Below are 26,553 nucleotides of genomic sequence, written 5' to 3' on the forward strand. Positions count from 1 at the left end.
CAATGTTACCTTAGTTTCCGGTGCACCACACAGTGACTGGACAAGTTGATACATTATGCTGTGCTCCCCACAAGCATAGCTACCGTCTGCCAGCATACACTATCACCAGACCAGACTATATTCCCTAGGCTGTGCCCTCTGTCCCCGTGACTTATTCATGCCATGATGGGAAGCCTGGACCTCCCACACCCCCTCACCCATTGTTTGCCCCTCCCCCACCCCTTCCCTGTGGCAACCACCGGTTTGTTCTCTGTATTTCTAGGTCCAATTCTGCTTTTGGTCTGTTTATTCATTTGGGTTCTGTTTTTAGATTCCACTTATGAGTGAAACCATATGGTAACTGTCTTGGAGTTTGAACTTGTTCCTCTGTGTTTCCTATGAGCTGGTAGTAAACCTACAGGCTTCCCCAGTACAATTTCCATTTCTTTGGTAAGAACGCTTGATAGTCCCTGCCATCTGCTTCCTGTTGCATCACCTCAGGAGGCTCCTAAGGTCGGTCTGTCCCTCTGTTCATGAGACGGAGAGCTGAGCAGCGGTTACCCACCTGACCTGCACTCCAGCTCTTCAGCATGTGCCGATTGCCAGGCAGGGCCAGAGTTCACGGGGCGGGGGGCGGGGGAAGAGGGGAAGGGGGGGTGCCTTGTAGAATAAGAGGTCCCTTCAGGTTGCTTAGTCTCAATTCTTTTTAATTTCAGTCACAAACAGAATAGAATCATAGCTGGTTTATAAAAGCTTACATACCTCAAAGTAATCCAACATTTTGTCAGTTATTAGGACATCATTTCATATTTAACTGTACATATTTTTACAGCTCTCATACTACAGTTATTCTGTCTTCTCACACAGACTTAATATTGTTACATACTTTAACAAAAACAGTATGTGAAATGAATATGATTTCTACTTTACTGGAGGGTTATTTTGCAGCCCGACTAACTAAAGGCAGGGGAGACGTACGGTATGTATTCGTAGGGAAGTGATTTGGGGGGAAGCGTTATGGGCAAAGATTTATGGGATTGAGAACAAGCAGTTTCAAGCACGACCATGCAGAGAGAATGTTATCAAATGGTGTTTTTTCTTATTAGCGACCAGCAAGTAGCAGGAGAGGCAGCAGAACTTGGCACGAGCGAACAGTGCCGAGGCCCAAGGCATCCACTTGGAGCCTTACATAAGCACCAGCCGCTGGATCACGTTTCCAGTCCAGATCTTTAAACTAACACCATGAAGATAAAAATATTATTTTATCTACAGCAGGCCCATTTACATGTTTATTTTTCCTCGCAATAAAAATGTACTAAAGTTACGCTGTTTCCCACGATGCTTCTGTAATTCATTTTTCTCAGCTGAGACCATGACATTCCACCCTGTCAGGTTTTCTTTGTTATACATCTGCTCAGTGTTTACACTCAGTTAGAAAACCCAATTATTCTTGGTTTCACCAGGAGTTCTCTATTTTATTGATTATTTCTTTTAAACAAAAACTAACATTCAACTTCTTTAGGAGCCGTCACTGGAAAAGGAAGCACTAGTTTGGAGAGAAAAGTAAGAATATGGTTCTTTTAACTTTGAGCCCTGCTCAGGATAAAATGTTGACTCTGGCGCTTTCTTCCCATAAGTTCAATTCATTGTTCTTTCAATTGTTCATTCAATTGTCAATTCAATTGTTCCCATAATTGTGGTCTTACAGAGACACGTTTCCTCGTCACATTAGAAACAATAAGTTGAGCTCGCCTCCTGACAGGGTCCTGGTGCAGCATTACAGAACATATATTCAAGCACTGAATTTATAAGCAAGCCAACATTTCCTTGCATAAATGCATAGGAGACTACGCCTAACTGAATATCAAGTAAGACCACATAGGAGACGTGAGAATTCAGTGCCACTGGTTTTTAAACAGCCATTTCCCCAAAAAAGGCAGCTCTGGTTTGCAAAAGCCAAACAATCTTTTCACATTACTTTGCCTAAAGATTTATGAGTCTTGCAAAACACGGAGGGAGGCCAGCTTATCCCCAAGACAGCCTCTGAAAGTGACGGTTTCCTTCCTCCACCATCATCAGTTGACACTGGTTTGTGGCAGGCAGCTGGTTGGGTTTAAAAATCCAGGATCACTTTCTGTTAACAAAACGCACGTGGATGGGCCCCCCTGGCGTCAGAAGCCCGTGGGTTTTGGCAGGAACTGCTTTAGTCCAAGAAGATGTCTTGATCTCAAAATGCTGAAGCAACTAAGAAGAGAAAGAGAGAAGGGGGATTCAAAATTGGGATAGTACAGGACTCGCAGTGCTCCCAATGAGGGCCCCTCACCTGCCCACGATGGCCGCGGGCTGCAGGGAGCCCAGGAAGTAGGCAGGACGCCAATCCCCATCAGGACGGTGCAAGGGAGATGCCGTGCTTCTGAAAGCAGCACCAGGTCCTGCACAGGAGCCTGGTCTGTCCACTGAGCAACCGTGAAGCTCACATGACAAAGGTACGCAGACACGATGTTCAAATGACTTAGGCTTTCTCAGCCATTTCAAAGCTCCAACTCCTCTGCTTCCTCTTTAGATGGAGGGAAAGAACAAATCAAAGGAGCAAGGAAGACAGAGAGATAAAGTGAAATCCCAGGTTTCCCTCTGGCTGGGGATCTGAGGTGATACAGACCCAGGGGAGCACACCGCCGGGGGGTGGGGGCAGGTGAATCATTCCAACAGGCTTCAGTGATAAATGTCCTTAATTTCTCCTTAATTTAAATATTCTTGATCTGGGAGCGCCTGGGTGGCTCAGTCAGTTAAGCCTCTGACTTCGGCTCAGATCATGATCTCACGGTTCATGAGTTCAAGCCCCATGTCGGGCTCTGTGCTGACAGCTCAGAGCCTGGAGCCTGCACAGTCTGTCTCTCTCTCTCTCTCAAGAGTAAATAAACGCTAAAAAAATATTAAATATTCTTGATCTGTACCTTTGATCCCATTTCTCATTTCTACGGTCCAGAAGGAGAACCAGCCTTACCGCTCAGGATACAACTAGAGACAACCTCCAGAACGAGTTTTAAAGAGCACCAAAGTATGCGTCAGCCTAAAGCAATAACCTCCCCAACCAAGCGGCCGTGGCCTGACGTTCCAGGCCACCAGTGGGCTCAGGAACACAGCAACTTGCTCTAAATACCTGTGTCAGAACACACATGGGCGCCTGTGTGGCTCAGAAGGTTAAGCATCTGACTTCGGCTCAGGTCACAATCTCATGGTTCGTGAGTTCAAGCCCTGCATTGGGCTCTGTGCTGACAGTGTGGAGCCTGCTTGGGATTCTCTGTCTCTCCCTCTCTCTCTGCCCCTCCTGTGCTCACTCTCTCCCTTCCTTTCTTTCTCAAAATAAATAAATAAATAAATAAATAAACTTTAAAAAAATCGACAACTCCATTTTTTGCTGTCTCCTCCACATTGCTAGCACAGTTTACATGTGCCTTCTCTCTCTCTCTTTTTTCCCTGACAATTACAAATAGTGATGTTCCCTTTCTGTATTTGCACAAGTAGAAATGAGAACTCTGATGGGGCACCTGGGGGGCTCAGTTGGTTAGGCGTCCAACTTCGGCTCAGGTCATGATCTCACAGTCCATGAGTTCGAGCTCCGTGTCAGGCAGGCTCCGTGCTAACAGCTCAGAGCCTGGAGCCTGCTTCGGATTCTGTGCCTCCCTCTCTCTCTGCCACTACCCCGCTTGCACTATGTCTCTCTCTTGCAAAAAAAAAAAAAAATGCAGCAGATCCATTTGTATGTTAATAGCACCAAACAAAACCCCATCACTGCCACCAAACACCCTGTTTCTGAACCTCTGCCAACAGGAGCATCGGGCAAGGCTGGCCTCTCTTGCTCTTGCGGCCTCTGGTCCTTCGGGCAGCCAGAGCAGGGGAAGCAGTGAGCTCCACGCCTGCTTGAATGACCCTTGGTAGGAAATGGCCTCAGCCTGTCCAGGACGTGGCCACACAATGTATAGCAGAGTTTTATGGAGCCTAAGACCTTCCTGAAAAGCCGAAGGCAGACACTCAGAGCAGAGCAGAGACAACAGCAGCTCCCGGCCCGTCGGCACAGACCGTGTATGGACACTGCTTAGTCCCCACACAACCAAGAAGTAGGCATTTGGCCCATTTTGTGAATAAGGAAATGGGCTCGGCATGGCTGAGAAGGCTGCCCAGAGTGTCAGAAACAGAAAACAGCTGAGCTGGGCCCTACTCCCCCTGGAATCAACACCTCACTGAGCTGCCTCTCACCTCCGACACAACTGGATGGGCCAGCGTCCCACGGTCCCCAGGATGGCTGCTCTGGTGACACCCCTGAACCTTGCCAGCAGCCAACACATCCCGACAGAGGTGGGAATGGCCCTTTACACACATCGGCCACCAAGCTTCCCTGACCTGAGCCACCCAGCTCCAGAGAGGTGCCTTCCCCCCACACTTCCCTGTACGTCCTCTCCCGCTGGGCAGTAGCCCCTCAACTTCTCCAGCTCTCAGAGCGCCCCAAGCACCCACCATCCAGAATCTCTCTCCACCCCTCCCAGGCTGACCAGGCTTCCATGGTGCCTTACGCCCTCTCTCTCACTGTCATCAAGGTCCCAACCCCTCAGTGCTCTGCTCTAAACTCTGTGAGGCTTCAGGAAAGCCCCTCTATGATATGGGGGGGCAGAGGATGCAGGAAGGAGTCAAGACGCCTGGGTCGTGCCATGCACCTGTCATTCTGTGACTGTGGCAAGTGGCTCCAACTCTCTGAGCCTCAGTTTCATCATCAGTAAAATGGGGAGCTTGGGTCATGAGGTAATCTCCGTGTTCTTCCAATGCAACATCAATGACAATAGCTCCCAAAACTTGGGCCAAGGCCTTCCATGGCTAAGCTAGGTTCATCACAGTCTTCCTAAATTTGCAAGAAAACCTAATTAAACCTAGGTTTAATTTTCGCTATCAAAGTCTTTTCTTTTATGAAATTTCCTTCAGACATTACTTAGTATAGTATAGGCCAAAAAGCATCTATTTTAGTATTAAGAGATTAAATGTAAGGTATTCTCCAACAAGAACAAAGCCTTCCTGATGTTTTGCAGCCTAAACAAGTGTGAGAACCACTGCGCTGTGTGAGTGGCTGGTTCACACATCTCTTGGAGTGCAGCCCAGTGGTCACTGGAGTCCGAATCGCCCAGCGGGCCCACCCCAGACCCACCAAATTACTCTCTCTGCAGTGGGGTCCTGGAACCTACATTTTAAGGAGCCCCCTAGTGCCTTTTCTCTCCATAACGTTTGAGGACCACTGATTTGACACCTTCCCATTCACATGTGCCCAGAGCTCCTAGTGTGACAAGAGTTGAGCTCTCGGGCCCCTATACACCCTACAACACCCACATGTACACACCCCGGTCCTTCAGGCCTCCAAGGGCCTGAACTGCTGCCCTACAAGTCCAAGGAGGCAAGAGGCTCAGCAGGTGGTCAGGGGACTAAGGAAGGTGGCTACTGTGGGGGGTGGCATTTTAAAATATAAAAGGGACTTAACATGAAGCTCTTGCTTTTGAGTTTTCCAAATCACATCTCCTCTCCCACCCAAGCCTTGGTCCGGCAGAGCCCCGTAAACCAGGCCAAGGTAGAAGGCCAACGTCCGGACCCACGCACCTACCTGGATCACGACGAGGTGGATCTCCAGTTCTGCAATTCTCCGCCCGATGCAGCTCCGAACCCCGAACCCAAAGGGGATGGACCCAAAGTTGTCCACTCGGTCCAGGCTTCCTTTCCGCAGCCAGCGCTCCGGCCGGAACTCCTTGGCCCGAGGGAAGTTCTCATCCTCGTAGGAAGTGGCATAGTGGCAGAGGGCCAGCTGGGTCTGAGGACACCATTTGCAACCGAAAAGGAATAAAGAACAGGATGGCGTGAAGGCAGAGCAGAGGCCAGAGCCCCAGGTGGACAGTCCCTCCAGAGGCACTTCTGGCCAGGAGGAGCCATGAAGGACCCCCAGGATGGCAATCCTCCCTCAGGAGCTGAGCAGGAGATTCAGGTCCTTCAAACCCCCCCAACCCACCAACCCCCACAACTGCTGTGTCCACAGGCCTCTCAGGGAGGGAGGGAGAAGCTTGCGAGCTACAAAAATCTCTGGCTTTGCTTCTGCTCCTCGCTTCCGAAGCCCCGTCTTCATCGTGCAATACGTGCAGAAGGAAAGGAACCTACTGATATTTGCTCGGGCGCAAGGGCTTCCTCAACATACCAGCACATTTCCCATTCAGCCACACGGCAGAGCCCAAGTGCCCACACGCTGGCAGCCAAACTTACGCCTTTGGGAATCAGGTACCCGCCAACAACCAGGTCTTCCTGGGTGACTCGGCCATTCCCTGGAAGCACTGGAAACAGCCTGGAAAAGAACCAGTGGAAGCAGGAATGGAACAGCCACTTTTAAAATATTGTACTAAATTTTCGAAAAGTCTGGCTATTTTGCCATTTTCGTTTTCTACAACGTAACACATGGTCCGGTTTCAACTAAGAAATCTTGCAAGGACCTTTGTGGCTCCTTAGCTGTGGCCAGCGAGTATTCTGAGGGATGCAAAGGAAAGTCCCACAGTCAAAAATGTGCACAAAACACAAAGCAGAGCCTTGAACGTACTACTGTGTTCCTAGGAGGGAGAGTGTGGAAGAAATTCTGAAACTTACATGCACCCAGGACCCCTTTATCAAGGAATAGTCCACAGGACTTGGGGGTCCAGGAAACACATTTTGAGAAACGCACATCCGTGTTTGGATTGTCTTAGAGAGGCAATCCGGAGAAAACTCTGAGTAAAACTTTAATTGACAAATACCAGTAAACATACAGCTAGTTATTTTTCTCCGCCCCAAGGTTAAACAACATGCTGTAGACTGAGAATCCAATTATTGTAGTGGGTACTATATAAATAACTTCTGCTCTTTGTCAAGGCATTTCCTCCCCAGAGGAACGCTGTGTTCAGGATCCTTGAACCTCAAAGGAGGAAGAAGGTTCACTGGCCACCTAATCCCACCACCTCCCACCCAAGTCCACCCATGGCCACCCAGAGCCCTCACATCCCGGCTTTTCCGAGTGTCGATGAAGCCCTGTCAGGGACTAAATGAGCCTCGCTGTTTGGTGTCTCCAGTCCAACTAGCATATCCACACGAGAACCACAGTCTTTTGTAAGCAGGCCTGATAATTAGCCAAACAGCCCAAAAATATTTTCCTGATAAATCAGTCTTGTTCTGGTTTACCCTCAGAGGAACAGACACCTAGGAGTACTGATCCAGGAGCACCCTGGGGAGCGTGATGAACCAAATCACTAAAGCAGAGGGCTCCAAGGGGCTTTATGAAGAAAAATTAATATTTCAAACTGTAAAACAGAATAGCCTTTCTACTATTCTGACAAGGGCAGAGAGGGAACAAAGATAGCCATAAATAACTCCTTCCTCAACATTTCGGCCACTGAAGGATGTTGGCACATTTGTTTTGGACCCGGTTTTTAGTCAAAAGCATGAGTCGTTACAATAAAAAATCAGAGACTTAAAAGGCACAGTTTTGGCAAGGCTTTTACCTCAAGGTTTCCTTCAGCAGAGCTCTGACCAATGGGACTTTGGGGACATCAGCTGCCGTTGGGACATGTCTTTCCCCCAAATTCTTAACTATCTCCCGATACACGGTCTGCTGTACTTCTGGGTGCCTCGCAAGGAGATACACTGCCCAGGATAATGTGAACGATGTCTAATAAAGAAACCGGCAGACATAGGCACAGGAGTGAGCACACCAAAGATTTAAGCAGCAGGCAACATCAGGCATGAAATCATGTGAACATAAGCATATGTGAAAAGTCACATTCGTAAAACTCCATTGGAGTATGTTAGGTCTTACCAAAACAAAGGTGAGTTTCCTAATTCACTCCAGAAAAAAAAAAGTACTTTGGAAAGTCACATCAGTTGTGTGATTCAATTGCTCTTTCGATAAAAGGCCAAAGGAAAAATTATGTTAGAACTTCTTTGGATCACTTAAAAGCAATCTGGCTCCTCTTCAGTGGAGTCTGAGAGGACTTGGGGATGCTGGTCAAGTCTCGAAGTTGTGCCTGGAACTTCCTGGGACCTTCTTTGCAAGGGTCATCTGGCTTTTGCTAGAAAGGGCCTGAGACTGCCCATCAGCCTGGGGAACTTGTTCAACCTTCTGGCATTCCATAGACCACAATGGCTGGGCGAGGCCTGCTCTGGCTGCCTCATCTGTGGCGGGATTACTCATTAGCTCTTGTTTCCATGCACTTATCAAGTAAAGCAACTTATAAGGATTTAATAACTCATTTATGCAAAACAGTGTCTTTTTTTTTTTTTAAGTAGGCGTTCACACCCAGCACGGAGCCCAACTCAGCTTGAACTCTCAACCTTGAGATCAAGACCTGAGCTGAAATCAAGAGTCAGACACTTAACCAACTGAGCCACCCAGGCACCCCAAGCAGTGTCATTTTTTATACCACTCAGACTGAAGAATTACATTTCTGGTTATTGAGAATAATTCTATTTTATCCTCCAAGACTTTCACCACATTTTCACTATTATCTATGTGACTGTGTTTCATTCTCTTATAAGCAAGGAAATTCCACAGTATAAATGCCCTTTCTTTTGCCTAAAAAAAATTTAAAGTAAGTCGGCCATACTGATATCATTTCCCTGTAATAAATATTATATGTGTTTAGAGGGCAAGCTCTTCTGTAATATATATAATGTACAAGTTCTTCTTTATAAATGGTAAGGGAATCACTTAGAAATGTCTATTAAAATTACATTTATGTGGAAAAACCAAATGCGGTATATCCAGACAATGGAATATGACAGGCATATCTTGGAGACATTGAGTGTTGGGCTCTAGACCGCCATAATAAAATGAATATCACAACAAAGCAAGTCAAATGAATTTTTTGGTTTCCTGGTGCATATAAAAGTTATATTTACACTATACTGTAATCAATTAAGCATGAAATAGCTTATGTCTTTAAAAAAACCCAATGTACATACCTTAAAAAGTACTTCATTGCTAATGGGTAAGGGGCAGTAAGGAATATACTCCTGAAATCATTGTTGCACTATAAGCTAACTTGGATGTAAACTTAAAAAAATAAGTTAAAAAAATAATAATTATTAAAAAAAAGAAAATTAAAAAAAGAAAAAAAATACTTTATTGCTAAAAAATGCTAACCATCACCTGAGCTTTCAGCAAGTCGTAATCACTGATCACAGACCAGTGATTTTTTATTATATATATTTATATATTGTATGTTACAACAAATATAATATGTATTATGTTATAACAAATATAACAATAATGAAAAAGTTAGAAATGTTGCAAGATTTGTCAAAATATGACACAGAGACACAAAGTGAGCAGGTGCTGTTGGAAAAATGGCCCCACCAGACTTGCTCAACGCAGGGTGGCCACAAACTTCTATTAGTAAACACACAAACAAACAAACAAAAACATTATCTGCGAAGCACAATAAAGCAAGGGATGTCTTTCCTTGGTAATAAAAAAGAATAAACTGCTTTGAAGTCATTTTGCTGAGTGAAGGAAGCTGGGTGCAAAATACACACTGTATGTATGATTCTATTTCTATAAATTTCTAGAAAAGTGCGAACTGATGCTCAGTGTCAGAGAGCAGATTGGCGGTTGCCTGGGGCAGGGGTGTGGGGAGAGATGGACTGAAATAAGAGTGAGGAAACTGCAGGGGTGGTAGGAATGTTCAGGATCTTGATTGTGGTGGTGGTTTCATGAATGACTGCATTGTGCTTTATCCTGTATCTGCCAGCAATTTGTATCAAATTGTACCGTTTCGGTGGATGCAGTTTCTGGTGCATATATTACACTGTAATAAAGGGTTTGTTTGTTTGTTTTTAAATGTTTATTTTTGAGAGAGAGAGAGCACAAGTTGGAGAGGGGCAGGGAGGGAGGGAAACACAGAATCTGAAGTAGGCTCCAGGCTCCAAGCTGTCAGCACAGAGCCTGAACGGGGCTCGAATTCACAAACCGTGAGATCATGACCTGAGTCGAAGTCGGATGTTCAACCGACTGAGCCACCCAGGTGCCCCTAAAGGTTTTGTAAAGTAATAAGTTAGGAAATGAATATGAAGTTGTGAGACCGTCCCTTCCTTTCTGTGCTCCACCTCATGTGATGCTCTTAGCTACCACCAGGTGGCAGGAGGCACAATGCACCCAAATCTGCTTAGAGGCAAGGCCATCCACTCACTCATGGTTTCCGCATTCAAAGAAACCCACACCACCCATCACATTCCCACAGCTGATTAGAGTTTTCATTGATCGCCTTGATTTCATTGGTTAGTTTGTATTTGATTGAAATTGTTTTTGTTTTATGTTGTGGAAGATCCATAAGAATAAGGAGTTAATGCTAATTGTTTTGCTTTTACTTGTTTATGTCCCATTATAATAAAAATAAGTCAACTTGGAGGGGAGGGGTGCTCCCTTTAAACAGGAGGTCTGTGCCTTATTAAAGTCCAGGAAGCACTCATGTAAAGGAAAAGCTTTGAGGTGATGAGCTTACTTGTTTAATTTTGAAGGTCTTTGGAAAGAGCAAGGCACCAGGCAAATCTTAATTATTTCACTCAACTTTTCTCCCACCAATTACTAAAAGCTTGGCCCTGCTTTTTCCTGTTTCACTACTTCCTTTTAGCAAATTTAAAAATGTCTCTGTAACTATACCCACATGTGTATCATTTTCCATACATGAATAATGGTATCCTATTATACATTATTATAATGATTTTGGAGAAAACATGGTTCCCACTCCCAGCCAGTAACCCATGTTAACAATCCAGTGTGCACCCTCCGTACCTCCTCCACATGCACACAGACGGGCCAGTGCCAGGCCACCGTTTGCTTTACCAACATGAGCACAGCACACACACTTTTCTGCACCTTCATTTGTCACTTAACAGGAGGGTATAGAATTCCCACCCAGTCACTTGGCAGTGCTGTTTCACTCTGACGGCCACCCTTCCTTGGTCACAGTACATTATGCATCTGCCACAATAAATCTATTCATTAGGATTTTAAGACTGATACGCACACATGTTCATAAGTCAAACTGTTCATTAAACTTCTCTTTCTCTTTTTAAATTTTAGAGAGAGAAAGCGCACGTGTGCAAATAAGGGAGAGGGGCAGGCGGGGGGGGGTAGGGAGAGAGAGAGAGAGAGAGAGAGAGAGAATCTCAAGCAGGCTCCACACTCAGCACAGAGCTGGACATGGGGATCGTTCCCATAAGCCTGGGATCATGACCTGAGCCTAAATCAAGAGTCAGATGCTCAATCGACTGAGCCACCCAGGCGCTCCTACACTTTTCCTTCTTTCTGCCCTCTTTAGTAAGTTTTGGTTTAAAAGTTACATGGCTTTATGAGATGAACCGTGGAGCTCTCCATGACCTTCAATACTTTAAATGATAAACAATAAGGTTTTTAATGTCTGTCCCTTCTTCATTTCTGATATCATGACGGAATGGTTCAATGTTTGCAAATCAGGAATGATTTTTCAGGCATTAAAACATAATTGTTACTTTGCGTGCATGATAAGTGAATGGGGATTACCTTTTTTGCAGAATTACGGTTTTATGTTTGAAATACGTATATATTATTTAAACGTTAGAGTTTTCTCCTGGAGCCTTTCAGCAGTGAGGCAGGCATCCAGCTGGTACAAATGCGTATGAGATTACTGGGAAAGGCCACCGGCTTTCACCACGCTCTGCTAATGGAGAAGACAGAAAAGCCAAGCCGCTCACCGTGTCGACGCCCGCCAGCAGCATCTCAGTCATGTTGGCGTAGATCTCCTCCAGTGTCAGCTCCTGACTGAGGAAAAGGCAAGAGAGCAGCCCGCCCCTCACTGTCTCCCCTCGGTCCATGTGGCACTGTATGTCCCTCAGCTTATTGTCCACGTGGATCTGGCCTGTTTGAAAAGAGTATTCCTCTTGAAAGACATTCTGGTTGAGAACAATCTCTTCGTCCTCCCGATAACTTAATCTGTGGCAGGTTCCAAAGCTAATTTACCATCAATCTGGGAACCTCATCAGTGGGCCTGTCTGTATAAATGAATGAAAAATTAAAGACAAGCTAAGCATCTTTTTTTTTCCTCTGAAAATAATCTAGAAGATATTTGCAAATGTTCGCTTTATTCATCAAATAGCCAAAAAAGGTTTGGAGTAACAAGAATACAGATCCTTCCCCCCCACTTTTTTTTTATCCCACCATGCTTCCAGAAGGGGCAATGGATTGACTATAAAGGCCATGTTACCATAAAAAAGATAGTGGCATAGTAAGTCCATCAGGACACATATATTCAAATGAACGTTGGCCTCTTCGAAAGGCACCGTAGGATACTTCTTTCAAAGTTAGTATTGTTCTAGAAACACTATTCTAATAAACATTTTGGAAATCTTTTGTTTTGGGAAATTCTTTTCTTTTTTTTATGTATTTAAATTCAAGTTAGTCAACATATAGTATAGGAAACTTTTTTAGTGAAATTTTGGGCCATGTAGGAAAATGGATCTTGCTTTGTTGAGTTGGAACAAAGTATTGTTTCTTAGTTTGTTTCACCCAGTAAGAAAACAGGAATTTGTCTCTTCCAAACAGCTGCAAAGAAGAATGTTCAAATGAGTGTGCCCAGGCCCACTCATTTTCAGCAATGACAGAATTACTGGACTAAAGACATCGTCTCCCTTAGGCAACATTTACTTGCCTATATCACTGCTAGCAAGTTTGCCAAAGTGAGAAGAATCTAAAAATGAGAAATCGGTCAGGTTGCTTGTAGTAGCCACCCACACGCTTTTTTTCATCCAAGAAATCTGTCCAAATAAGCGGTCCAAATAACATGTGTCAGCTCATCCCCCGCGGAGCTCCCCTCTGTCTGCACAAGCGTTAGATACACCACGAGTAAAGGCAGTCAGGTCGGCTGGCTGGACAACAGGTGCCCCTGAATTCTTCACTTACTGAATTTGAAGAGTCCGTCCCAGGACCTGCAGAATTCACTCCAGGGTTTCGGGACGAAGGGGCGGAGCCACCGGGGGATGGCGCCCGCGTACATGGAGGTCTTGAACATGCTGAACATGAGCCCCAGCGCCTCGATGTAGTCCACGGTCAGCTGCGGGATGCTGTTTTCCAGGCAGCCCAGGCGGCTCTCATACAGGATGGTGGCCACTCCTGCCCGGGAAAGAGAATTTAAACCTGCTTCTAGGTTACTTGCAGTATCAACAGGCCATATCTAGCCACAAAAGTCACTTTCAAAAGCGATGGAGCTGCCCTTCGAAGGGAGGCTCTGTTCCACCACCGGTCGTCTTCTCCACCACGTCCCGGGTTACAGGGCGCTGCACACTCAGTGCTGACAGCCGGCAGGTCGTTCCTTCCACCTGGCAGGGCTTCACCTCATCACACCCCCCTCCCCACAGTTTGTTCTACACCCAGGACCCAAAGCACCCAACCTTTCGGCCCCTTGCCCAACCTTGGGGAATTGAAAGGTGGCTCCTCTGGGCCACAGAGGGGGGAGCCCCTGGCCAACAGAGCCATAGGAAGAGAGGGAACAGCCTCAATGCATCAGGATTTTCCAGTGTTTACAACTCCACCCTGTTGATTGTGTTACTAGATTTGGCAAGCATTACTAGAACTTTAAAAAGTTAACTTAAAAATTAAATTTGAAGTAAGGTAAGCATGCTTTAAAAAAAAAGAGAGAGAGAGAGAGAGAGGCAGGGCACCTGGGTGGCTCAGTCAGTTAAGCATGGACATTTGATTTCACCTCAGGTCATGATCTCAGTTTGTGAGACCAAGCCCCACTTCAGGCTCTGCATTGACAGCACGGAGCCTGCTTAGGACTCTCCTTCTGCCTCTCCGTCTCTCCCCCACCCTCTCTAGTGCACACGTGTGCACTCTCTCTCTCTCTCTCAAATAAATTTTTTAAAAAAATCTTTTAAAAAAGGAGAGGGGCGCCTGGGTGGCTCAGTTGGTTAAGCGTCCAACTTCAGCTCAGGTCACGATCTCACAGTTTGTGAGTTCGAGCCCCGCGTCGGGCTCTGTGCTGACAGCTCAGAGCCTGGAGCCTGCTTCCTATTCTGTGTCTCCCTCTCTCTGCCCCTCCCCTGCTTGTGCACTGTCTTGCTCTCTCTCTCTCTCAAAACTAAATAAATAAACAATTTTAAGTAAGTAAGTGAGTAAATAAATAAATAAATAAAGGAGAAAACTGACAGAAGTTCCTTAGGAAAAAGCAAAGTACAGAATAAAGTGGTATGCTACTGTTTTGTTTCGTTTTAGGTAAAAAGACTATTCACATGTATCCCCTTGTATGTGCATAAAATATCCCTTGAAGACACTGGTGACCTCACCAGGTCAGGAGAGAGGGAGAATGAGGGGACTTTTCAGTGAATACCTTTGAGATTTGATTTTTGATTTTAGGATATGGCAATGTCCTACCCGTCCCACACAAATTTTAAAAGCTACAATGACTGTAGTAAAGGCCCTCTGAACTTCTACTGGTTTTTACAAATTGTGCTAAAGCAAGATGTACGGTAATTTAGGAGCATGATTCTTGAGTTAAAAAGACCCGGATTTGAGACTAAGTTTCTGCCAGTAAAAATGGAGATGGTTTGTCAGTTTGCCCACGTGCGAACCAGTGGCGGTACACCGGGCTCAGTTAGCAGGTGAGGGTCACATGTGTGGGTACAGGGCTCAGCACAATGCCTGTGGGGACACAGGACATGCCCAGTGAATGAGAACTCCTATGTTTGGCACGTGTCCATTCTTCCATCTCCCTCCTGACTTCACCTCACCTTCCATTGAATATTTGAAGAAAAGGTCATTGATACTGGTCACAGTCTCTCCATCTTCGGCCTGGCTCCTGAGGATGTAGATTCTTTTAATTAAATCTGCAATAACTTGGTTGATTTCTCCTGAAAAAATGGCCACGTCTCTCGGTTTCAGAATTCTTTGTCTCAATACACGTCTCATCTTGAGCCATTGTTCACCCTCCCTAGAAGAGTAAAGTGAGTTTCAAATAATCTTACTTCCATTGACATTCTGGAAAAGAACTCAGAGAACCTCTGAGAGCTCCCCCAGCCATAAAAAAGCCAGCCAGATCTGCCGATCCTAATGGAATTAAGACACTGTGCAGGGGGAGGGGAGTAACTTCAGTCTTGCAGTTGGTCAGAGCTTTAATGGAAAGCAAACTTTAAGGGGAAAGATTGCCACTGGGAATCGTCTTTATAAAAGGAATATGATTTCCTTTGAAAAACCTTGCAATAATATTATAATAAAGAGACATGAAGCTGTTGTGATTAGCAAAAGAGAGAAAAGTTTATGTGTATGAACTGCTGAGCCCTGAACTGAGCTCAGGGGCCCACAGCGATGCAAGCCGCAGGTGATAGGGCAGAGAGCAAAGAGCTTTTCTAGCATTTGGCCACTCCCCATCTGGGGCCGGACCCACAGGGAGGAGGTGTTTGATTATTTCCCTCAGAGCAGAAGTTGAGGGATCCTGGTGACATCCAGTCACAGCTTTTATTTACCTCATTTGAGAAACCGATGGTTGTATTTCTCCCTAGTTCATGTATAAGGGCATATATACCAAAGAACCACAGATGGAATTTCTAAACCAAAAGGATTTGGACCAGGGGATCCACAGAGGCTCGTGTTCTCCTCCCTGCCTGAGACTGTGCTGATTAGCTCTTTCTTAGAGGGCACAGAGGTCTCCGTGAGGCTTGTTTACAAGTAATAATCAAAGCCTGTTGTGAGTTGGGAACATCATCACATGGTGATCCACGGAGGAAGGCTCTCGGCCCTTCCCCAGGGTCTCCTAGAGTAGCTGTCTGCCTCCTCTCCTGCCCACAGAGAGGCTCTGTGAGCACCCGCTCCCCCTTGGTTGTCACTGAATGGACACCTACAGCCTCAGAGCACTGCTTAAGAAACAGCTCTCCCCCTTTACCAGGCTAGTGTGACCCAGCCTTGTCCCTGCCATCTAACTTCTTCCCAGAGGAGAAGGGACAGGGCCCTCCACACCAGTATTTAGGAAATCACACAAGGAGGCTGTTTTGACACTATTCCACTGGGAGTTCTACAATTTATTAAGGCTGGTTTTCAGAGCCCAGCATCCAGGCAGGGGTCTCCCTGGGCTCCCCACTCCCACCCATGGCCTGACCAGGCCACATACTCACGCCGAGATGAGCCCGGTGGATCTCCCTCGTAAATGTCGGTACTCCTGCCAGGACCCCATGTTGGCTCTCTGGGGCGCAGCCCCCTCTGCCCGGAGCACCTGAGCCACCATGTCTCGGTCTGCAATAGATACTACAAACTGAGGACCAAAGTGAGACTTGAAGATTTTTCCATATTCCCGTGTGTGCTTCTGCTGCAATACCATGGAGAAACCAAAAAAGGAAAAAATGCACAGATATGATATACCTTTGACATGAACATTTCTGTGTTTTAGGGGAGCAAAAAACTGGGGCAGAGGAAAGCTCTACATTATACAGAGCTGAATCAGAGTTGTGACTTTAAATATTCCTGAGATAAACGTACTTTCACATCATTAATCATATTCACTAAGTTTTCTTATTCTTTAGAGCTATGTTTTTAACAATACTTAGCTGTGTGCAGCAACAAGAGAGAAATGTCATTATGGGTGGAGATGAGTTGCAGAGCCTTCAATGGCGTTAGCCAAAAAGACCGTGCCAACCCCCTGTTCCAGGCCCTCAGCTGCTCTGTCTCCCTACTCTGCAGAGGGAGAACCCTCTGCAGACAACCTGTAATGAACCTGTAAAAATAGCCCCCAGTGCGAAAATGAAAGAAAAGTCATCCAGATTAGAAAGAGAGAAGTAAAGCTATCTCTAATCACAGATGACATGATCTCACATACAGAAAATTCTAAAGAATTCACTAAAAAACTGTCAGAATTAATAAACAAGTTCAGCAAGCTTGCATGACATAAGATCAAAATACAAAAGTCAGTTGTATTTCCATACACTAGCAATGAACAATCCAAAAGTAAGATTATGAAAACAATTCCATTGATAATAGCATCAAAAAGAATAAAATGCTTAGAAATAAATTGGAGAAAAGAAGTGCAAAACTAACACTCTGAAAACTATAAAAGATCATTGAAAGAAATTAAAGAAGAGCTAAAAAATGGAAAGATATCCCATGTCCATGGATTGGAAGATTTAATATTATTAAGATGGCAATACTCCCCAAACTGACCCATAGATTCAACATAATCTCTATCAGAATTTCAGTTGGCTTCTTTGTAGAAATTGACAAGCTTAAAATTCATAGTGACATGCAAGGGACCCAGAACAGCAAAAATGACCTTGAAAAAAAAAAAAGAGTGAAGTTTAAGGGTTTCCTGATCCCTATTACAAAACTTGCTACAAAAACAATAATCAAAACAGTGTAGTACTGACATAAGAATAAACATCTAAACCACTGGAGTAGAATTGAGAGTTCAGAAATAAACCATACAGGCTCACTTGAGTAACTCAGTTGGTTAAGCATCCGACTCTTGATTTCAGCTCAGGGTCATGATCTCATGGTTCATGAGATTGAGCCCCACATTGGGCTTTGCACTGACAGCACAGAGCCTGTGTGGGATTCTCTCTCTCCTTCTCTCTCTGCCCCTCCTCTGCTCTCTTTCTCTCTCTCTTTCTCTCTCAAAATAAACAAATGAACTTGAAAAAAGAAAGAAAGAAACCCATACATTTGTGGTCAAATGATTTTCAACAAGGATGCCAGTGCCAAGACAATTAAACAGGTAAATAGGAAAAGAATAGTTTCTTCAACAAATGGTACTGGGACAACTGGATATCTATAGGCAAAGAATGAATTTATATCCTTCTCTCATGCCAAACATAAAAATTACCTCAAAATTGTTCAAGCCCTAAATGTAAGAACCAAAACCATAAAATTCTTAGAGGAAATGATAGGGGTAAATCTTCAGGATCTTGAATTTGGCAATGGTGTCTTATGATACAACACCAAAACCACAAACAACAAAAGAAAAAACAGATGACTGGATTTCATCAAAATTTAAAAACTTTTGTGTTTCAAAGAAAGTAAAGACAACCCCCAGAATTGAAAAAATATTTGCAAAGCACATATATGATAAGGGATTTGTATGTAAAATATATAAAAAACAACTCAATAAAACAATGAACTTATTAAAAACTGGGCAATTATTTGAATGGACATTTCTCCAAAGAAGAAATACAAATGGAGAATGAGCAGATGTAAAGAAGCTCAACATCATTAGTCATCAGGGAACTGCAAATCAAAATCACAATAAGACACCACTTCCCACCCACTAGGATGGTTATACTCAAACAGACAGGTAACAACAAGCCCTGGCAAGGATGTGGAGAAATCACAATGCTCTTACACTGCTGGTAGGAATGTACATAGTGCAGCCACTTTCAGAAACATTCCAGCAGTTCCTCAAATGATTAAATAGACAGTTACTACTTGGCCCAGCAATTCCACTCCTAGACATAAATCCAAAGAAATGAAAGCATATGTCAAAAATAAACTTATACCAAATATTCACAGCAGCATTATTCATAATTAGCAAAAAGGTGGAAACAATCCAAATGTTTCTCAACTGATGGATAAGCAAAATGTAGTATATCCTTACACTGGAATATTATTTGTCCATAAAAAGAAATGAGGTACTGGTACACGCCACAACATAGATGAACCTTGAAAACATGATGCTCAGTGAAAGAACCCAGACGCAAAAGACCACATATTATGATTCCAGTTATATGAAATGTCCAGAATAGGCCAGTCTATAGAGACATAAAGTAAATTAGTGGTTGCTGAAGGCTGGGGGAATGGAGAGTTGGAGAGTGATAGCTAAAAGAAACAATATGGGGTTTCTTTGTAAGGTTATGAACATGTTCTAGGATTGACTGGGGTGACTACTGCATGGTATGTAAATTATACATCTCAATAGTGCTGTTACCAAAAAACAATGAGAAATTACAATAAACGTAAATGGGTTAAACAAATAAATAAGAGAGAGATAGAGAGAGAGAAAGTACCCTCTAGCCTGGGTCAGTGTGGCATAGCCAAGGCTGAGCATGGGGAAAATGACTAAGTCTCTCTTTGGCATCTGCCAACATTTCTTATCACCCCAACTCTTTGCCTCAGAAATGGCAGGCCAGAGGGTCTGTTGTCTTTCCATTCTTCCTTCTACTCCTTAGGTAGAAGATGTTCACTTCCTTATCAACCTGGATGACATTCTCCCACCCATAGATAAAGACACTAAGAATCAACTGGAATGTTCCTCTGGGTCTCTGAAAAGGAGCCACTGATGAGATGAGTGTTCATAGCAACTACTGGGAAATGGGTCACTTCTCAGGCGAATCTAGCTACTGAATGGGCACCATCAGCACAAGGGAGCAACTGACCAGGCGGGAGAAAGAACAAGATGCATGACCTGGATAATGTATGGCACTTTTTGCTAGTGGACTGCAGAACAGTATAGTCAGTCCTAGCACTTAGAATTTGCATAGACATTAAGAGCACAGACTCTGGAATTTGAATCTTAGCTCACAGTTTACGAGCTGAGCACCCTTGGGAAGTTAAGGTCCACCGTACTTCAGTTTCCTCACCTGCAAAACGGGCAAATAATAGAACTTGCCTCACACAGAGGACTTGGAACTGTGCCTGGCACATGAAAGGAGCTCTAGAAATGTTCATTATTAGTATTTACTTGTTATTATTACAGTTTACAAATTTCACCTGACCTCACAATAGGTTGTGAGATGGGTGAGGATGGTCAGACTTCTGCGCAGATGAAGCAACTGGAGTTCAGGGAGAATAAGTGATTAGCCAAGACTCCACAGGTGCTTGTGGAGGGCTAGCATGAGAACACAGGGCCCTCCTGTTCTGTCCCATCTGAAATGGCTGCTGGTGACATGGGTCAGGGTGTATGCTCTGCCACTAACTAGCTATGTGACCTCAGGCAAGTGACTCAGCCAACACTTTGGGCCTTTTCCACCTGTACATGAAAGACTTGATTGGGGCGCCTGGGTGGCTCAGTTGGTTAAGCGGCCGACTTCGGCTCAGGTCATGATCTTGTGGTTTGTGAGTTCAAGCCCTGCGTCGGGCTCTGTGCTGACAGCTCGGAGCCTGGAGCCTGTTTCGGATTCTGTGTCTCCTTCTCTCTGACCCTCCCCCATTCATGCTCTGTCTCTCTCTGTCTCAAAAATAAATAAACCTTAAAAAAAAATGTATAAGCCTTGATAGAACTCTCTGTGATCACGAGTCGAGTACAGTAAGCTGGAGGTATGGTAACAGAATAACCCTCTTCCTCCTACAAGTGCCTCAGGAGCCTGGAGAGCAGGGCAGAGGGCTTTCCTAGAACCTTATTCAGTCTGGAACAACCTGAGCACACCTCAAGTGGGGAAACCCAAGGCCATAAAGCACTCCTGTGGGGTCCTCAGAGGAGTCACAAGGGGATTCGTGCTCTTGCAAATGAGCACTATTTGGAAATAAAGGAAAAGGGGAGCCCAGAAGGACAACCAAGCTGGAAACCCTTGGGGCCCATCTACCATGTTGCAAGAAAGCACAGATGAGTCAGTTCTATGACTGTCCTCTGACAGGTGTGTACCACCACTCATGATGGACCATGGTGAAAGGTATCATCTGAGCCTCAGGCAGGAGGGCAGGGTTTAGGGTGATGGCCAGAAGCATGGCAGATGCAGGGAAAATACCCATCTGAACTGAGACACTTTCTGGTTGTGGAGAGGTGGCCTTCTAGGTGGCTCCTCCCAGAGATGTAGGTTTTAACAGTGGTCTGCTTCTCAAAGAACCCTGGGGGGGGGAGGAGCGGGGGGGGGGGGGAGGAACAAACAGGGGAGGGGGGTGCTTAGACTGTGAGGATAAAATCAGATAGAAGCAGAGGTAGATAGAAGTAGATAAACAAAAACAAAAAAAATCAAGCCGTATTGACTTGTCCACAGTAAATAACAAAACATTTTAAATCCCATTTTAAAAGTATCATCCTGATATCTTACAGATTCCACATGGAAAAGAAAATCATTTTTCACCTCTAAGAAGCATGTCCAGGAAAAACTGTGTAGGGGATGGAGAGAAGGGGCAGGAATTTCAGCCAAATTAAACTTGTTCCTGGGGCACCTGGGTGGCTTAGTTGGTTAAGCCTCTGACTCTTGATTTCAGCTCAGGTCATGATATCATGGTTTGTGCGATCAAGCCCTGAATCTGGCTCTGTGCTGACAGCATGGAGCCTGCTTGGAATTCTCTCTCTCCCTCTCTCTCTCTGCCCCTCCCCTGCTCTCTCTCTCTCTTTCTCTGTCTCTCAAAAATCAATAAACATTTAAAAAAAATTTTTTTAATTGCTCCGGAGTTCTACTGTTTTTTCTCCTAATGAAGTTTCTGCTTCTCCAACCCAATCAGGGCCTCTGCACCATCAGGTATGTTTATTGGTTGAGGGAATGACCTTGACCACACCCGGGGTGGGTGGTTACAAAATGATGGAGAATAAGCTTTGAACAAAAGCAAATGGGGGGTGGAGAAGGGGGTGGGAATGGGGAAGGGGTCTTGGGAGAAGTCAGAAGGCCCAGAGCCCAGAAGTAAGTGTGCCCTGGGGTGCGAGCCCTGAAAAAATGAAGTCAAGTGGAAGAAGCAGATGCCACAGTCAGTGAGAGGAAAGGGGATCCGACGACCCTTGATGGGGAGGATCACCTTGCAATGGAAGACAGATTGCAAATTGCGGTGGGGAGAGGAAAGGCAAAACTCGGGTCAAGATGGGAAACTGCACTCTGGGCCGGTCCCAACACTCCCCCTGTAGTTGGAACGACTAGGTCCCTGCCCCAGTCCTGGCAGCCTGCCCAGGTTCATTGACATTCGTGTGGTGACCCTATCATTTAAGAGGCTAAGCTACCTGTGGCCTCTGAACCTCAGGTTTTGGAGGGTGGGAGGTGCTTGTTTTCCATTTATAAAACACAACCCAAAAGGCCTAGAAACGGACGCCACATGACCTCGGTCTGTTAGACACGGTGCCCTGGAGACCTCCGAGCTGCTCTCTGCGCTCCCGCTCCCGGGGCTGGACCGCGACCCCCTCTCCTGGGCGCGCCAAGTCCCGCTCCCGCTCGCGCCTCCGCCCGCCGGTGCCTCCTACCTGGGGACCGCTCCCCGGCACCCCTCCCCGGGCTCCCTCCCTAAAGCCCTCTCCCCCGCGCGCCCGGTCCGGGGACCTCGCCCTCTCCCTCTTTGAGGCCTCTTTCTTGGCGCCACTTGCTCGGCGTCCCTCCCCAGCATCCGCTGCCCGGTACACCCTCCTTGGGGTCCCTCCTGGGCGCCACTCCTTGGCATCCCTTTCCCCGCTGGGCCTTGTGCCTCCTCCCCAGAGCGCCCTCCCCTGCGTCCCTGTCTGAGCCCCCCTCCTGGGTGCCTCCTGCCCGGAGTCCCCTGCCCGATGCCTCCTCCCTGAGCTCCCCTCTAGGGCGCCTCCTCCTCGGCGCCCCTGCCGGGTGCCCCCACTTGAACGCCCCTCCTGGGCGCCTCCTCCCCGGCGCCCTTGCCCGGTGCCCCCCCCCCCCGTGAGACCCCTCCGAGGCGCCTCCTCCCTGGCGCCCCTGCCCGGCGTCCCCTCCCTGAGCCCCCCTCTTGGGCGCCTCCTCCCTGGCTCCCCTGCCCGGCGCCCCCTCCCTGAGCCCCGCTCCTGCCAGGCGCCCCTGCCCGGTGATCCCTCTCTGGAGTCCCTCCCGTGCGCCCCTCCTCGGCGTCCCTTTCCGGGCCTGGCCCGGCGCCCCCTCCCCGAAGTCCCTCCTGGGCGCCTCCTCCCGGGCGTCCTCCTGGGCGCCCCCCCCCCCCCGACCCCTCCCGCTCCGCTACCTGGATCTCGTGGATGCGGCCGAAGCCGTCCTTCCAGAAGAACTCCACCAGGTTGGCGAGGGGGTGGGGGCCCGGCATAGCGGCGAGGCTCCTGGGCCCCTCGGTCCGGCCCGCGGCCCGCGGCGCCCCCAGCCGGCCAGCTCCTTTGTCCTCGGCCCGCGCCCCCGCCGACAGCCGAGCGCCCTCGGGCCGCCACTGCCGCGGGGCCCCGGCGTCCAGGAGCCCCCAGCGCCCGGGCGCCGGGCTCCCACGGGCTTTCAGGACTCGCGCCAGCAGGGCCATCGAGGCCGCCCAGGTCGGTGGGTCGACTGAAGCAACTTTTTTGTGTAGGGAGCTGCCCTTTGGGGCGGCTCCTGGCTTCGCTTTAACTGGTGCGCGCGGCGCTTCTTCGAGCTCATTCCGCCTGGGCATCAGTTTACACAGACCGGTATTAAAGACTCCCTCCCCTAAGGCTGGGGGAAAGGGGGTGGTCTGTGGTTAGACTGCCGGAGAACCAGGCGGTTAGCTTCTCTTCACATCACACTAATTCACCCCTTAAGCCTTCTTTAAAACCACAAAATTTTAAATTCAACCCTATTTCTGTCCATGGCCAAAAAAAAAAAAAAAAAAAAAAAAAGGAAAGAAAAGTCTACTGGGATTTGAAAAAAACATTTCTTCTTTAAAAATTACTATGGAGAGTATACGCAAAAAAACGAATTCACCTTTTTTTTTTCATATTTTGGAAACCGCGCTTTATGATTTCAAGCCTTGCAGTTATAATTCAACATGCAGAAATGTTCGTTTTTGCACATAGCTCGTGATACTACTGTAAAATGGCCACATGATCATTTTACCACAAGTTCCCGTGGATAATTGCGCGGTCTCCGTTTGGCCTCCAAGGGCCTCCCGGCTTTTACCCCAGCGCACCCCTTCAAGAAGTGAGGAAGTGGGGTGCCTGGACATTGGCTTGAACGTTTGGCCTGTTTCCGGTCTCTCAGCAAGACCGGTCCTGTTGCACAGGCTGGGAGAAAGGAACGCAACTCCCAGGGAAGGTGAGAAGAGAGCGCGGTTCGCCAGCAGGGGCTCAGACCCCAGGGCCTGGCTGCAGAAAGGAAGCGGCCGCCAAGGGAGGGACTTGGCGTGGGACGGACTAGGAGTGTGTCCTCAGGTTTCAGGAAGGGAGCCCATATTCTGAATGAGCCGCTCAACCACTTACTCCGAAAACGGAGAGCATTACTTAAGACCTCATGCAGGGCGTCCTCGTGCAGCCGGAGGTGAAACAGCAGCGATAACCGAAACCGAAAACTACAAACGCCAAGTGTTGTTACCACGCAAAACATAACCCACTCTTTGACTAGTAGTTTACACCTTTAATGCTCTGTTGAATCTCCACCAGTTTTATAATTATAGTAAGTATGAAAGTGAAGCAAAGGGGCGCCTGGGTGGCTCAGTGGGTTAAGCGTCGGACTTCGGCTCAGGTCACGATCTCACAGTTTGTGGGTTCGAGCCCCGCGTTGGGCTCTGTGCTGACAGCTCGGAGCCTGGAGCCAGCTTCCGATTCTGTGTCTCCCTCTCTCTGTCTCTGTCTCTGTCTCTGTCTCTCTCTCTCTCTCTCTGCCCTTTCCCCAATTGTGCTCTCTCTCAAAAATAAATAAATGTAAAAAAAAAATTAAAAAAAGAAAGTGAAGCAAAGGTCAGTTATTCAACTTCTAGAATTTACTAGTAAGTACTCAGCAACTCTTATTTCTAAAGATAGGTGCAAGAGATTCAAAGAGTGAGACACTGAATCTGCCTTTGAGGGCTCATAACCCGTGAGAGGAATACAACAGGTACACAAATCCAAGCCGGATTACCATCAGTGTCATAAGACCGGTACAATATGATGGGGATGTGTGGGAAAGAGCCATCACACCTAGTTGAAGGGCGCTGGTGCAAAGACCTCCGGATTTAAGTAGCATTTTTTTAAAAATATACTTTATTGTCAAACTGGTTTCCATACAACACTAGGTAGCATTTTCCGCAGGGTTTGAAGACAGGGCTCAATTTCAGCAGGCAGAAATGGGGCAGCAATTGTGCTAGGAAAGTATCAATGGGGCGCCTAGGTGGTTCAGTCCGTTGAGTGACTGACTCTTGATTTAGGCTCAGGGCGTGATCTCATGGCGAGCGCCAGCCCCACATCGGGCTCTGCGCTGACACCAAAGAGTCTGATGGGGATTCTGTTTCTCCTTCTCTCTCTGCCCTTACCACACTCTTTCTCTCTCTCTCAAACTAAACAGACTTAAAAAAAAAAAAAAAAAAAAAAAAAAAAAAAAAGGAGGAGAGTATGAAGAATGGCACAATGACTTTGTTCCTAGAGACTTTTAAAAATATTTCTGAGGGTAACTGGTCCTACGGAACAAAGACACCCCTAAGCAATTCAGTCTATTCTAGACAAGCTGTTAAATACAGATTTATATGTAAAGTGATTAAAAACACAGCTAGTTCTTTATTAGGGCTAACTAAGAAAAAGCCTGCAGTAAAGATAGGAAGGTAGAAGAGAGTAAAAGCAGATAGAGAAAGACCAGGAGGAAGAAAGATTTAATCATCCACAGAAATAGGTTTTCAGGGAGTACCCTTGCTCTCTCTGTCTCAGGGTATCATCTCTGGTAACTTGTCAAGCTAACTCCATAATCGTGGATCCAAATAAAATTAGTTCTTCATATTTGCCTGACACTCTAATGAAACTAAGCCGAAGACTACTTCAGAGTCTCAGTACAGTGGTATAAATTATCAATCTGTAATTCTGCGATAGAACAGTTTACTGTTTTCTTATTACTGTTCTGTAGCTAATTATTTTTAATGGAAAGCACAAATGAACCCAGAAATAGAATAAATCATTCTGATTGGGAAAATTTCTTTCAATCGAACAACAACAAATTATAAAGTAACTTACTTTGGTCTTTGTGCTAGTTTTTTCTTTTCTTTTCTTTTCTTTTTTTTAGTTTAAATCCTAGTTAGTTAACATATAGTGTAATAATGATTTCAGGAATAGAATTTAGTGATTCATCACTTACCCAGGAGTCATCCCAACGGTTGTCTTCCTTAGAATGCCCCTCACCCCGTTAGCCCATCCCCCTACCCAACACCCCACCAGCAATCATCAGTTTGTTATCTGTATTTAAGAGTCTCTTATGGTTTGCCTGCCTGTTTTTATATAATTTTTGTGTGGATATTTTTCCTGATGAATATCACTTTTATAATTAAAAAAGTAGTTGATGTAAAATAAAGGATTCTCATAGTTGTGGGGAAGTTTAATGGGAGAAAATAAAGGGTAGAATGTTGTAAGAATCTGAAACACAACTAAAAAAATGATGAAAAAAAATCGTTTCTGAATAGGAAAATACTGTCCATGTGTCTGTTCCTTTCTCTCTGAGTGAGCAGGAGAAACAAACATGAGACTCTGATTTCAAGTAGACAGGACAGCATTATTTGTCCCCATCTGACCTGAAACCAGGAGATTTTGCACAGCTGTTTTCCCTCAAGAAAACCAGTTTGTTGGCAGCACAGAGGGAAACAATGAGGTGCCCTTACCCAAGAGGAAATAAAGGAAATAAAGTTGCCCTCTAGAAGTTGGACGAATAAATTCTACACACAGTAACTAGCCATCTGTGGAAGTAAAACCAAGATACAGTCTTTAAAAATCTCCCAGAACTCAAATCAAGGTGACCTCGGATGAA

The 26,553-nt window shown here is 46.1% G+C and overlaps 1 protein-coding gene across 1 annotated transcript; it reads right to left on the bottom strand.

Moving 5' to 3' along the window:
- Positions 1–671: 671 nt before the first annotated feature.
- On the bottom strand, positions 672–23,466 carry LOC125911701 (cytochrome P450 27C1). Its single transcript, XM_049615772.1, has 9 exons — positions 22,859–23,466; positions 16,165–16,355; positions 14,788–14,987; positions 12,962–13,171; positions 11,758–11,921; positions 7,530–7,696; positions 6,268–6,346; positions 5,621–5,824; positions 672–2,223 (listed from the first exon to the last, which is right to left on the bottom strand). Exons 1-9 carry the CDS (start codon positions 23,267–23,269, stop codon positions 2,107–2,109), a joined length of 1,743 nt encoding a protein of 580 aa, XP_049471729.1. The 5' UTR covers positions 23,270–23,466; the 3' UTR covers positions 672–2,106.
- Between the last annotated feature and the right edge of the window lie 3,087 nt (positions 23,467–26,553).

Source organism: Panthera uncia (assembly GCF_023721935.1).
Source record: "Panthera uncia isolate 11264 chromosome C1 unlocalized genomic scaffold, Puncia_PCG_1.0 HiC_scaffold_3, whole genome shotgun sequence".
Classification (NCBI taxonomy): domain Eukaryota; kingdom Metazoa; phylum Chordata; class Mammalia; order Carnivora; family Felidae; genus Panthera; species Panthera uncia.

Bases quoted from the DNA above. Each gene is read 5' to 3' on its own strand.
- LOC125911701 (XM_049615772.1), bottom strand. From the start codon at position 23,269: ATGCCCAGGCGGAATGAGCTCGAAGAAGCGCCGCGCGCACCAGTTAAA. The intron at 16,356-22,858 runs GTAGCGGAGCGG...ATGGTATTGCAG, and splicing joins GCCGCATCCACGAGATCCAG to CAGAAGCACACACGGGAATA. The intron at 2,224-5,620 runs GTAGGTGCGTGG...TTCTCTTCTTAG, and splicing joins TCCACCTCGTCGTGATCCAG to TTGCTTCAGCATTTTGAGAT.